Source organism: Palaemon carinicauda, chromosome 31 (genome assembly GCF_036898095.1).
Source record: "Palaemon carinicauda isolate YSFRI2023 chromosome 31, ASM3689809v2, whole genome shotgun sequence".
NCBI classification, from domain to species: domain Eukaryota; kingdom Metazoa; phylum Arthropoda; class Malacostraca; order Decapoda; family Palaemonidae; genus Palaemon; species Palaemon carinicauda.
In genome coordinates this window covers 65,819,488-65,833,795 of record NC_090755.1, presented here as the reverse complement: position 1 = coordinate 65,833,795, position 14,308 = coordinate 65,819,488, and the positions used below count along the sequence as shown (strand labels likewise).

The 14,308-nt window shown below is 38.3% G+C and overlaps 2 protein-coding genes across 2 annotated transcripts in view; both read right to left on the bottom strand.

The window, feature by feature from the left end:
• The window catches only part of LOC137624491 (GTP-binding protein Di-Ras2), a 611,765-nt gene that overhangs the window by 420,850 nt on the left and 176,607 nt on the right, over window positions 1-14,308 (bottom strand). The window lies entirely within an intron of this gene.
• LOC137624484 (uncharacterized) overlaps window positions 1-14,308 on the bottom strand; it is a gene marked incomplete at its 5' end in the record, with an annotated part of 36,315 nt that overhangs the window by 20,909 nt on the left and 1,098 nt on the right. Inside the window, 6 exons of the mRNA XM_068355268.1 lie at window positions 5,225-5,386; window positions 6,702-6,829; window positions 8,097-8,247; window positions 8,500-8,686; window positions 10,113-10,229; window positions 10,608-10,739. Coding sequence (XP_068211369.1) covers window positions 5,225-5,386; window positions 6,702-6,829; window positions 8,097-8,247; window positions 8,500-8,686; window positions 10,113-10,229; window positions 10,608-10,739 — 877 coding nt within the window. The remainder of the gene's footprint in view (window positions 1-5,224; window positions 5,387-6,701; window positions 6,830-8,096; window positions 8,248-8,499; window positions 8,687-10,112; window positions 10,230-10,607; window positions 10,740-14,308) is intronic.

Below are 14,308 nucleotides of genomic sequence, written 5' to 3'. Positions count from 1 at the left end.
ACCCAATTATTCTGTTTCCTGTTTAGAGTTTAAGCTCTTTAAAAGTCAAATAAGACACAAAATCATAGGGGAAACACTCAAATATCTTTTTATATAATCCAAAATGTCTTCATAATTATTTGTTCCTACACATATACAAACCATCATTCTTTATTATAGGAGAAAGGTAACAGCAAAGCTGAAAAGTGGCAGTTAAAACTTTTAATGAGGTCCACAGCCAACTCACTTTAATTTCAGCCATCGTAGATTGCAGACATTTTCTCTCTCTCTCTCTCTCTCTCTCTCTCTCTCTCTCTCTCTCTCTCTCTCTCTCTCTCTCTCTCTCTCTCTCTCTCTCTCTCTCTCTTGCAATTTTGGTCAGAAATTTCCATGATTTTACTTTTTCAGTGTTTGTGTGCGAGTGTTTCTTATATCATGCCTGTTATGTTGATATGCCCTGGGATACTGTCGAAGACCTGAGGTACCTTTATGAGTGGCATTGATGTCTACCCACATTTGGTTTGCCAGTTCTACAGAGGTCATGTTTGTTCTGAGGCCTCGCCATGGGATGAGTGTAGGTAGTGGCCATCCTCCCTGTGGGTAAAGTTTGGTAGGAAGAAGAAGAAGCCAAAGTGGGACTCTTTGCCTTCGGGACTATCCTTGGAAGCCGAAGAGGGCCAGGCCTGCTTTTTTTTCTCTCAGCACTAAAACTCCTGGTTAAGTCCAGAAGCTATGGGAGTTTGTTTCTCCTCCTCCTCAGGCCAAATCTTTTTTTTTTTTGCAGTAGGTGGATGCATTACGATTGCTGTTGCCATTCTTGACATCCAGAGATAACCTTTGGAGGACAACCTTCAGCCCGCCCTGTGCAGGATATCGCCCCAGGAATGTCTTTACTGAAGCAGTCTGTTACATTTTCGTTTCACCCTCATCAGGCGATGCCCTAGTAGAGGAGCTTCTTCCACCTAAATCTCCATTTTCCTAGAAGGCTTCATCAAGGCCAGCAACCCATCGCCCTTCTCGCGATCACTCTTGCAAAGAGCGTTCTCATCATAAGGGATCTTGGCCGTTGCCTGCTGATTGTGCTTCTTTTTGCGCTAAGCTTGTCAGTTCCATCGCTCCATCCCTTCTTGCTTGCCATCAGTATTGTTACTCCTCGCGAGCTTCGAATGGGTGCTCTATAGATCTCACAATGGAAGCGATAATTTTCAAGGAAGTCTTCTGGTCATAGCCCCAAGTGCTCCACCTCAAGATCCAGATCCAGTCATGCTTCTTGCTCCAGTAAGGTAATTGCCCTCTTGCTCTAGCAGAATTTCTCCATCTTTGTGCTCCAAGGACTGCTCGCCCTTGTGCTTTAGACATGCAGCTCCCTTCCCTTCCAGTCACTTGCCCTAGCATCCCAGTCAGCAATCGCCCTCGCATTTAAGTTGGTACTCGTCTTTGTGCTCCAGTTGGGTATTCTCCTCATGTTCTGCCAAGCTCTCACCTTGTTGGCAATGCCCTTCTTCAGTGCGGTTTTCGCTCAGATACTCAGGATACTCTGATCATTCCTCCCTTGAGAATGATGCTTTCACCCCTCACTCCAATTGTGAGAAGTGCTTTTCTCTTGCACATTCTAGAAGGAAGGACTAACAACCATCAAGAGTCCAACCGCTTCTCTTCAAAGTGCTCCAGGCCCGTCTCTGTCACCTGCAAGAGAGGATAGCATCGAGAAAGGTAAGACTTATTTGAATCCTTCTTCCCAAAAAAAGACTGCACAAGTCTCCTCCACCAGGAAGGAGCAACTACCCTCTGTACCCGATGTATCCTCGCAACTCCCTGATCGTTCTTTGGATCTGCCAAAGCAAATGATACACAGTAGCTTCTCTTCTCCAGAGACGCGCCACCTCTGTAGAAGCTAGGGCAAGTCCATGAGTCCATTCGAAGCACGGTCCTCCTCTCTTCCCCTTTTTGTATCCTGAAGTTTCCAAGGTAAACATCAGTACGTAGGATTAAAAGTAAAGTTCATCTAATGCCTCCAAGAGGGTTGACAAAAACTTGTACTCACAGAGGCTCTCTCTCTCCTGGAAGCATTACTTTGTCAGACAACTGCAGGTTGTCACCAGTGTTGCCACCTTGACCACACTCAGTATGGATGTGTTGCCATTGTAGCCTTCCAGAATTTCCGCAAGCGCTTCGTTATATTTTCAAGCAACATTATTTCCTTCAGAGTTGAATCTTAGCACATGATTTGATTTGAAATTTTGATATATATTTAAAGTTATTATTCAAGGATTAAATAAAAAAAACCATAATCTATACAGTATTTGTTTTATTTATGGTAATTTTGGTTTCTCTTTATGAAAGCTTAAATACCAAAATTTAGAGAAGTGACAATTTTTTTTTTTTTTTTTTACAAAGAAATGTAGTCAAAGTCAGTGTGACCACAGAGATATGCCAGATATCACTATCTTAGCACGTTTTGAGGGAAAAAAGAAAAAAAAAAAACGGCATCACTGGTCACTCATAGAATTTGATGGATCCAATCCTCCGGCAACAGTGGCAAGCTTTACAAGTGCTAGGGATCCACTTCTTCAAAAGCCTGAGACTCTCACACATTTCTTGACCTCTTCGCAATGATGAGAAGGGTCATGATTCTTTGAAGAAGATGACACTTCCAGGAGATCCCAAGAGGCATCAACTCCAGATCGTCATGGTTGCTTCAACGATTAGAGAAGCGAAGAGTCATCTTATCGGTCCGCGTCACGCCTAGTCATAGGTGAGGATCCTTTTCCTTCTTAAGAAGTGGATGCAGTTGAGGAAGTGGCACTCAACTCAGACTCTGAGGGACTTCTCCAGCAACCTGCTGACCCTAAGACTCCATCGACAGAAGAAAGGGAGTCAGAATCTACATTCTTGAAGGAGCTGAGGAATATTCACACCGTGAATGGTCTAGAAAAATCATTGCTTTCTCCTCCCAAGGGCAGAATGGTTTCCATAGATTTTTGGTGCTGCGCCCTTTCTAATGCCAGAACTCGACTAGAACTTCCTTGGTCCACCTTAGCCTCGGAGATTCTGGAAAAGGTTGAAGAAAAGTTTCTGGGGAGGAAGCCTCACTGAGGTGAGGTAAGTCTTCACAGCCGGTACCAAATTCTCTTCCGAAACATAAGTACTACCGTATTTTTGGAGTAGTGCTCCACTTCCCCTCGATCCGAAAGATGCCGTCATCCCATCAGGCTCTTTTTCATAGAGGCTATCAATGGTTCCGGTCTCTTTCAAGTAGAAGCTTCTGTTGAGCCTTTCCATCCCATCGACTAGTCAGGTCCTGCCGAAGTGAGGCCCTTGGAGTCCACCTCTACTGAACCTGTCGGTGTTGGTACTCGTCAAGAAACTGAATAACTTGGGTGACTATCTGAAAGTCCCCTTCTTGGGAAGGCAGACCTCTTGATTCCTTCTTTAGGAAACAACACAGGTTGAAACACACACTTTGAGCTGCCTTGGTCAAGACAGACAGAAAACACAACAGTATTAAAAAATTGGAAATGCAAGTCTCGGATACCAAAGACTCCCTGTGAAAGGGTCAGTCCTCTTGATTCCTCCGGCAAAGGAAGTTCTACATGACAGAGGGAGACTATCCTTCCCCTCTTACTTTAGCCCCGAGGTAGCAACCTTAATTCTGAGGCTGTAAGTAAGGCTTGCACAACAGCCATCAATTTTCTTGGCTTTGGGGGGTGATGAACAAGGAGGCAGCAGTAATGTCACTTTTGCAAGCATCCTCATGGATTGACCATTGGCCTGGTACACTCATATTTTGCGGTACTCGAGAGTACACCATTGTGTCTATATACCAGTGAAGCAACTGAGTACTACAGCGCTGAGACGCAGTAGTCAACAAGTTTGCGAGAAATATGGCCTCGAAAGACTGTATCTTTGCCGACACCCCACAGGCACACAAGAAGAAAACAGTGCCACTATGCAAACCTGAAGAGGTTAGCCTAGTGTTCTCAGTCTTCTCTGGATTTACCATTAATTCTATACAAAAAAGATATTACTAAACATTTTAAATAAATTACTTTTCTGGGTCGTCCTGTGACGCCCGGTGAAAAGAGTCCTTCTTTACACTTTTCTGATATAAATACTTCCAAATATACCAGAGAAATTTAAAGTATGGAATGCAGAGGTTACTACCCTCTCGCGAACACCCAGTGGGCATCGTGTATAAAGCAGGGGTGTGTGAAAACCACTATTCACAGACTGTCTTCCATTTAGATAATTCCTTTTTCACCGGCCGTCACAGGTCGACCCAGAAAAGGGATTTTGACAAAGGAAAAATCTATTTCTGGGGAGATACCTGTGACGCCCGGTGAAACCCTTCCCTTACGTTGTCCCACCCTTTCCTTTCCAAGCCATAGTTTTTGCAGAAGGATGTAGTTCAGAGGGCGCTAGCATTGGGCGTCGGTAAGGTGGCGCAGGAAAGGTAGATAGGGCCTCTGTTATGCCCCTTCCCTTTGATGAAGGAATTATCTAAATGGAAGACAGCCTGTGAATAGTGGTTTTCACACGCCCCTGCTTTATACACGACGCCCACTGGGTGTTCGCGCGAGGGTAGTAACCTCTACATTCCATACTTTAAATTTCTCTGGTATATTTGGAAGTATTTATATCAGAAAAGAGTAAAGAAGGACTCTTTTCACCGGGCGTCACAGGTATCTCCCCAGAAATAGATTTTTCCTTTGTCAAAATCCCTTTAATAATTTCTAATCTAACAGCAGTCAACTAATAGCTGACAACTTCAAAATAAGAGATAATGTGAGTGTACAACACTCCTCTATTCACACAAACTTATGCGATTACCATAGGTTTACATTACCAAGCCAGAAAAAATTTTAACCGCATTGTGATTTATAAGTTCAAAATGAATTACAGTGGTAAAATTTGATATCTTATTAGATCACTGCGATGAGATGAACTGAAAAGCAAGAGATAAATGATCTTTTCACTGACTTAGTTGCCATCAACTGCCAGCTATGCATTTTTGCAGTGGGCGAGAATGGAAATTTTGTATTTTTGGATAGGCACTGACAGCAAGTACAGTGGAAGCAATATGAATGTTATAAGAGTTTCATAAAAATTAATATGTCTAGTAATAATATTCATTGAACATTTTAAATAGACTTTTAAAACTTATTGTTTTTGCATTTGTGTTGTCTTGCTCAAAGTGTAAAATACTTATCATTAGTACAGTGCTATTGAATAAATTTAAACTTACTTCTAGGAGTGTCTCTTCATCACTGATAGTGTGGATTTCGGACGTTAGCTTGCGACGAATACGACTCAGTCGTTTCAATCCCCATGATGTCTTTCCTCCGATCAGGCCTGATCCTAAGGCTGCATTTGCATGACTGGCATGGTCTTTCATAAGGTGCCAACACTTAAAGAACAAGATATATATTGTACCACAATATTTTCAAATTTTTAAGAATAAAAATTATAAAGTGGTGTAATGCCTAAGTAATCGATGCTACAATGCCAAGTTTACAATATAAAGCTCTTATATATAATTCAATCAAGGTCATCTCAAAGGAGGACACTTGGTGGGGGTTGGAGACGGACAAGGAGTGAGTTTGGAAAAAGTCAAAAAACCATATCAAAAGGTCTCCAGAACAGTAGAAAAGGTGTCATAAGATTAAAACCAAAGGGAAATCACACATAAATATTGGATTAAGACAAAAATAAATAAACATTAAAATTAATAAATAAAAAGGAATGGAATGAAACTTTCCTTTGGTAGCCTAATTCCAGGCTACATACCTAAAAGTAAAAGACACACACTCTTTGAATTAGGGTGCTGCTACATTTTTTTTTCAGGTTATCCTCATGAAGTCGATCTTAAAAATCATCCTTGTTAATACATAATCGTTTCCTCCTCTTAAGTTAATTTTAAAAATCAGTGTTAACACAAAATTGTTCTTCTGCCTCTTTTCAGCTTGGGGCTATCGTCTCTTTCTTAAGAAGTTACAGTACACTCACAGTGGTTTAGTTTGGGTATAGCTGATGCTGTAAACAGGATCATTATTAACATGATTTTATTTTTAAAACTACCGAAAAAAGTAAAAATTTCTAGCAATTTTAAATTAACTAACACAATATTCTTTACACAAATCACTCGATTGTTCTGTGTATTATTCTTTACATGAAGCATTTGACACCATTTTTTTTTTCTACTGTCGCTATCATAAGCTTATTATCAGAGACGATATTGTTTTGTGTTGAGCAGTAGTTGTTTATATGGACATTAGTTACTGTTCTTATCACTAATTTTTTTTCTTCCCCCAGAAATATGACCATCTTTATATGAACAATGGAAATAGTGCTTCATCATCAGTTAATTTGTTCTAAGTCTATACACTATCCACAGCTCTAATTAACAATATCATGAAGACTGATTATGGGTCCAAAAAAAGTGAAATATTTGATAACCAAAAACTGGAAATTTCTGGTAATAACAGCAGAAAACTAGTTAGAGTGTAACTCTTTCACTTAAAGCATATAGAAACACTAGGCAAGAACTACTCGTGTCATGTCAGACCATTCTCACTCCCCCACCCTGACCAGGATTTTATTTGAGAAGGCCTCGGTTCAATTCCCTTTTTTATTTACAAAAGATCACCATAGCAAGAATTAAGAATTAATTAAGCTAATTAGGGCACAGAATCATAATTTAGTTGTAAGTTAGATCTACAAACCTTGTCAGAATTTATGAATTGTGTAACGGCATGAGCTTCCCGCTCAAGTACAACCTGGTCTTGGTAACGCACCAACCATACAGAGACCAGAGGGTCACCCAATACTGCCCATCGCCATCCAGTTCTTCCTGTTTGAAAGATTAATAATATTATTACTGTGTACTCAAATCATGGAAGTGATGGTAATATAGGAGTGGTTGATGGGTCTCAAAGCTTGAATCAAGAAATCACAATATTCATTATAGATTTCTACTAGCAATCAGTTTAGAATTTGTTTAAAGTTTAAGCATAGACCAAATTACCCAAGGAATACTGTATTTCGTACTTGTTGAAGAAAATCAGTATGGATGCATTGCATTTTTAAATCATATAGATCAAGCTTATAGAGTAATAAAGAAATGAAAGTAGAATGCTTTTACAAGAGGAATTAACTAATATAATAATGATAAAGGATTAATCATCTTAATTTATATCAATTAAACATTTATGTAATAAAAGATCTTCCTTTTCTCTGTGACACTTTGGTAGTTTTTCCATTTAATTTTATATTGAAGAGGATAGAGTAAGCAAATGCAAATTTATCTTATCCATGTATTTCGTTCTGGTTCTGTGAAAGTTTGTGTAAAATATATTTGCTAGAGTGGGTATTGTACATTTCATGATGGTGTGCATACATGCTATATTATTAAGTATTATATATATATATATATATATATATATATATATATATATATATATATATATATATATATTATATATATATATATATATATATATATATATATATATATATATATATATATATATATATATATATAGTATACATATATATATATATATATATATATATATATATATATATATATATATATATATATATATATATATATATATATATATATATAGAATATAATATATACATTTTGGCTCAAGCCATATCGTCCTGATGGAAGTTCCTCATTGGCAACTTTTACTAGGAATATTTCTGAGAGTGATAAACCAGAGAAATTTTACCTTAGAGGGGTATATCAATGGAGTTTTGACCTCCGGAGCGAATATCCCGAGAGAAATAGTGTATAAATCAGGAACATCTTAATAACAAAGCCCATTGAAACACTGGGAAGGAGATACGGGTAAAACCTACTCTTTCAAAGAACGTTTGCTGTATGAAATACTGTGTTAAGCAATGAGAGAAGTATAAAATATATTAGTTGTATAAAAGAAAGTCATAATGCAAAACAACCCGACCTTACAAAAGCTGTGCACTTCTATTTATATTTTTCCAGTCCTACCTTATTTCCCTGCCCCTTTTACTGTATATTCATCTTTTACTTTCAGGTAAGGAAATTGAATTATAAGACCTATGAACATCTAAAAGTGAGATCCTAACTGCACCTTGGCGAACATTTGCATCCACTGGTTTGGACATACCCCTGACATCACAAAGGTCAAGGTTTGGATTGCTACAGACCAGAGAGCAAAGGTCAGGATGGCTGTGGTTTGCAGACGGAGTGTAGATCCTAACTTGCCACCCTTTATAGGCGCTCTGTAAAATCAGAAATCTTAAACTTAGTAAGGTAATTATTGTTATTCAAGTAAACTTGTTTTTAACAAACAAATACTTATATTACTATTTCTGTTTTTTTTTTTTTTATAAATAATTTTTACAAAACATATAATCACACAATTATTAGCTCACTATTAAAACTTGAAATCATTTTGCTCTTAGTTCAATGTCTTTTAAAATAAAACACATCACTATACTATACAGTACTGTATTAGATTTCCTCTCTCTTACATTAACCTCCTGAACAGTACGATTCAGCGCTGCCAATTCAGGCAGGGTCACATGTTCAATGGACAGTGACACTACATGTTGACGAGGTCCTTTGAGGGTGGCTTGGTCAGAGCAGTGAGAATGTCCAAAGTATTCCTTTGTGTAGGCCAGGTAAGAGTTCGCGTCTGTAGCTACAAAATCTGTGCAGCTGTAGAATGATGATGGATATGTTGATAAGGGTAGTAATATAACTGCTAATAAAAATTATGTTGCTGCTTTTGATAGACATAATGGAAATCTCTTGTACTACATTATTTTGATGTTACTAAGGATAGCAACATGCTGCTATGATGATAACTTTGTGCTTGATATACTGTATTTCTGGGTCGACCTGTGACGGCCGGTGAAAAGGGTCCTTCTTATACACTTTTCTGATATAAAGATGTATATCAGAAAAGTGTATAAGAAGGACCCTTTTCACCGGGCACCACAGGTCTCTCCCCAGAAATAGATTTTTCCTTCGTCAAAATCCCTTTTAAAGTCCAATTCAGCAGTAAATTTACTTTAGCACTGTAGTCATTTTTGTTAGGTTAATTGCATTACTAGTAATAATAGTAGTACGTAGTAAAAATAGTAATGATGATAATTATTTCAATAACAAAAACAATAACGATATTCTTCCATTTCTTTCAAGGTATCTGTCTAGAGGAGAATTGTAAATGAAACGTTTAATCGGGTCTACCAAGATGACTAATTTCCCCCACTGTTGTAGGGGGACATAGGTGCCATCTCATCTTGCCGAGGTAAATGCTACGTGAGTATGGAATAGTAGTCAATTATTAGATTATTTTCCTGTGCTGTACTTAATTTTCAACTTCAAGAGCCATGCCTATATTTTTAAGTGTATTTCTTCACCCGTGAAACTTTGAAATTGAAAATACAAATGATGAGAGTTATGTTTAGGAACAAACGCTGCAATGTATGAGGGATTGTGGAGCCACCTCTCTTTTATGGAAATTGAGTAGTGATGTTAAATGTTAATGAAGAGAGAAAGAAAGGCATGAGCTGTTGAGCTTAGCTGAAATATTTGCTCAGGTCATGTTATTGTAAAGGGAGAGACATTTAGATGCAGGAATAAATAGATCAGTGTCTTTTGAGATATTCCAGTCTCATAGAAAGACCAGAGAATAGTAGATTGGTGGGAAGGGCCATGTAATTGAGAAGTTTTCTGTGGCAATGGATTAGGTCAAGATTTTTCGTTTTCTGGTTAGGGTGGTCATTCAGGGTTCAACTGCTAAAGGATGATTGTGGCTGTGACAGCTGTTTTATTTATCTAGAACCACTTGTTCCAGAGGTAATATGCGGAACAGAATTTTGTATAAAAGAAATAGAACAGACTAACAAACAAGATAAAATTTTTACAGTATATTATATATGGAAATGGATGGGATTCTGTTCTGCAAATAAGCAGTTGCACATACTTTAAACTTCTCATGTTATATGGAAATTAAGATTAAGAAACAGGCCGATACAAAGTTTTACTTTCATAATATACATTTTTTTTGTGTTGACTACTAACAAACAATGAAGCAATGGTGGAGGAAAGATGCAAAAACAGAAATAGGCCTACTCACGTATCATGCAACACCAGAAGCTTTCTTGTGCAATTACATGTTGGGTGAGACAGTTGTAGAGGTCTCCATGAGGCACATCCATCTACTTCAACTGGAGGAGGTGGGCAGTGACGTTTCCTACAAAAAGGGGGAAAAGTTAATGACATTTTCATGATTTTTGTTCTTGTGGGCATTTATGATTTTTCGGGGTGATGTTGAATGGGGTGAAGGTACTTATATAGCACATAATGACTCATTAGCCAAAAAATTACCAGATCTCAGTATGAATTTAAAATGAAGATTACTAACCGCTTCACGTGTTATTTTCATCATCTAAAGTCGTTTAATTCTGGTGACTGTTATGGGCCTTTAATTTATCCATTCATCAGGCAGGCTCCTATATATTTGGCAGTTAGTTTATAACTAAATATAAAGTAAAATGGGAGTTTATTAACTAAATATAAAGTAAGTAAGGGTTAGGAACTGGAGACAAGTATTAAAATATTATAAACCTACCGGTTATTATAAGATGATGTCAATAGATAGCCCAGGGTGTCCCAGATGGCAAGCAGTGCAAGGCACAGGAGACACAGACAACACCAAACTATCCCACGCCACCGCCTCCACCAATTACTGCTGCAGGCCCTTCTGGAAAGGAAGGTCAAGCCCAAGGATTTGATTTGTACACGTTATATTGTTCGTAACATTTATGTGACGGAAAACTGGGGACCAGATGCACACTCTACATTGTTTTTATTGTGAGAGGGAGAATAGAGAACTAATTATTTTCTCAATGTAGTACATGTAGCGCACATTGTTTGTAATAATTAAGAACTAAAAATTGGCAATTAGACTTGTATTTACATTGTTTGTAACATTTATTTAGGAATAAAAGGGTTGGGATTTAGATGTTTTCATTATCTGTGTGGGGATGAATAAAATTATGAATAATTTACTTAGATTGAAAGGAAAAGACCACCATAAGACAATTCAGGCTAACATTTCGTCATGGAATATCGTTCAAAAAAATTGTGCAAGGAAAACATGTACAGGACTATACAGTGTGTTGTTAGAAGTGTTTACAATGCATTGTTCATAATTTTTATGGAAAGAAAAAAGGGCAATTTTATTTAAGCCCACTACATTGTGTCCTCCTTTTTGAAGAACACTCAAATTAGACTTAAAGAGGATGAAATCTCATGCCACACGAGTTTCACTCTTTCAGGAGACATCACTCGTTCTCACGAAAACCAGACCTTTAGCTCGAATATGTTTTAGCCTAGTGAGAGAGTTCCAGACTAATAGCATGGAGGAACTTTAAGAGCATCATGGTTTAGTCTGTTAGAGAACTTTGAACTATTATAGATTATTCTTTTGAAAGCATTTAGCTTGTGACAGCTTAGTGTAGAATACTCAAAAAGCTTTGAGCTCATAATGGTGTCATGATGGCTATGGCTTAAATTTATTGGGAACATTTGAACTCAATATGTTGTATTTTGGAAGAGCCTTGAATGTGTTAGAAGAGGTTTGAGAATGTTAGAACCAAATATTATGTAAGTTTTAAGCTTTTTTATAAGAGCTGTGAAGTTATGGCTAGTTTCTTGAAAAAGCTTTGATCTCAATATGACTGTTTAATGGAAGAACTTTTGAAATGGTTATGGCCTTCTTTTCTGGACTGACTTAGTTTTCTTACAGCTTTGTCTGGTTGGATAGCTCTCAGCTCATTACTACAATTTGCTTTGAACTCGTTATGGTCTGTAAGATCTTGAAGCCCATTATGACCTAATCCTCTGGTATGGGTGTACAGTATGTTAGTCTGCAGTGGGTAACAGTTAATTAGTTGGGAGGGATTTTCCATTGCAGTTGAAATGTGTTCAACCTTCGTGTCGAACGGTCTGTGAGGGGTTGAGGTCCCTGTTTTCCATAGTTATAGACATGGTCGTGGGATTACTATTAGCTCGAATGATTTAATCAAGTAGCTGTCAATGTTTTAATAGTGTAAAATGTATGCTAAGTCAGTGATCAAGGCAGATATATTGTACGTCCAGTTGAGATTTCATATAACAATTTTGAAGACCTATACACATTTCGCTGAATGCTTGACAACAAAATGCAATAGCTCAAGTTCTGTTGGAAACAAGAGGTTGAATACTGACCCCACCCGAGAATATTTGGAGCTCCAATGTTTTAGCATTCCACCAACTTGCTCTAAATCAAAGACAATAAAGGGAAGACTGGGATGTTGTTTGAATTTCTGTGTGCATTCACACTCAATAGTAAGGCAAATTGGTATTAGATGATGCTAACACATTGTGGTCTGCTGCTTATTTACTTCAGTCTTCAACCCATCAGCAATTTTGTCGCCATATATAGACTAAATAACTTGTGTTATAAATATTAACACTTAAGAATTGACTATAACGAAATAGCTGAGGGTATTTTTTCTCGCTTTTGCTGATGAAAAGTTTAGGTGAGGTTGTAGATTGAATGTATATATGATTATATATCTTGCAGAACATGTGTACTTTACCAAAGTCTGCGAGACTTTTCATTCAAACAAGGCCTAATCTAGGCAATGACCAATTCAAAAGGATCTTTTTTAAATATTTAACTTAGCCGGTGAATATATAATAGCTGCAACTCTGCGGCTCGACAAAAAACACTCAAAAAACTCGCGAGCGATCGTTATGAAGGTTGCGGGTGTGCCCACCAGCGCCAACTGTCGGCCAGATACCACTCTTGTATGTAAACAAAACCTTCAATTCTTCTCTGTCGACGTTGACGACAAGACGTATTCACCCCGCTCTTCGTCTGACTTCCTTCAGACTATCGAAAGACTCTCAAGAGCTAGAGGCTTTTCGAAGGAGGCAGCCAGTGCGATTGCAAGAGCTAGGAGAGCTTCTACCATTAGAGTATACCAGTCGAAGTGGGAAGTCTTTCGAGACTGGTGCAAGTCAGCATCTGTGTCCTCGTCCAGTACCTCTGTAGCCCAAATCGCAGATTTTCTTTTACATCTGAGAAAGGTTCACTCCCTTTCAGCTCCCACGATTAAGGGCTACAGGAGCATGTTGGCTTCGGTCTTTTGACATAGAGGCTTAGATCTTTCCAACAATAAAGATCTCCAAGATCTCCTTAAGTCTTTCGAGACCTCTAAGGAACGTCGTTTGGCAACTCCTGGATGGAACTTAGACGTTGTCCTAAGGTTCCTCATGTCAGACAGGTTTGAGCCATTACATTCAGCCTCCCTGAAGGATCTCACCCTCAAGACACTTTTCCTAGTGTGCTTGGCTTCGGCTAAAAGGGTCAATGAACTTCATGCCTTCAGTAAGAACATCGGCTTTTCTACAGAAAAAAGCCACTTGTTCACTTCAACTTGGTTTCCTGGCCAAAAATGAACTGCCTTCTCGTCCTTGGCCTAAATCTTTTGATATTCCTTGCTTATCAGAGATCGTAGGCAACGAACTGGAAAGAGTATTATGTCCTGTTAGAGCTCTTAAGTTCGATTTAGCTCGTACTAAGTCATTACGAGGGAAATCTGAGGCATTATGGTGCTCAGTTAAGAAACCTTCATTGCCTATGTCAAAGAATGCTTTGTCATATTTTATCAGATTTTTTTAATATGAGAAGCTCATTCTCACTTGAATGAGAAAGACCGATGTTTGCTTAAGGTTAAGACGCACGAAGTTAGAGATATAGCAACCTCCGTGGCCTTCAAGCAAAATAAATCTCTGCAAAGTATTATGGACGCGACTTTTTGGAGAAGCAAGTCAGTGTTCGCGTCATTTTACTTAAAAGATGTCCAGACTCTTTACGAGGACTGCTACACATTGGGTCCATTCGTTGCAGCGAGTGCAGTAGTGGGTGAGGGTTCTACCACTACACTTCCCTAATTCCAATATCCTTTTAATCTGTCTCTTGAAATGTTTTTAATATTGTTTTATGGGTTGTTCGGAAGGCTAAGAAGCCTTTCGCATCCTGGTTGATTTGGCGGGTGGTCAAAGTCATTTCTTGAGAGCGCCCAGATTAGGGGTTTGATGAGGTCCTGTTGTATGGGTTGCAACCTTGATACTTCAGCTCCTGGGAGTCTTTCAGCATCCTAAGAGGATCGCTGGGCTCCGTGAGGAAGACAGACTTACAAGGCAGAGTAATCGTCTAAGTCAACTTCCTTACCAGGTACCTATATATTTTGGTTTTGTTATATTGATAACTGTCAAAAT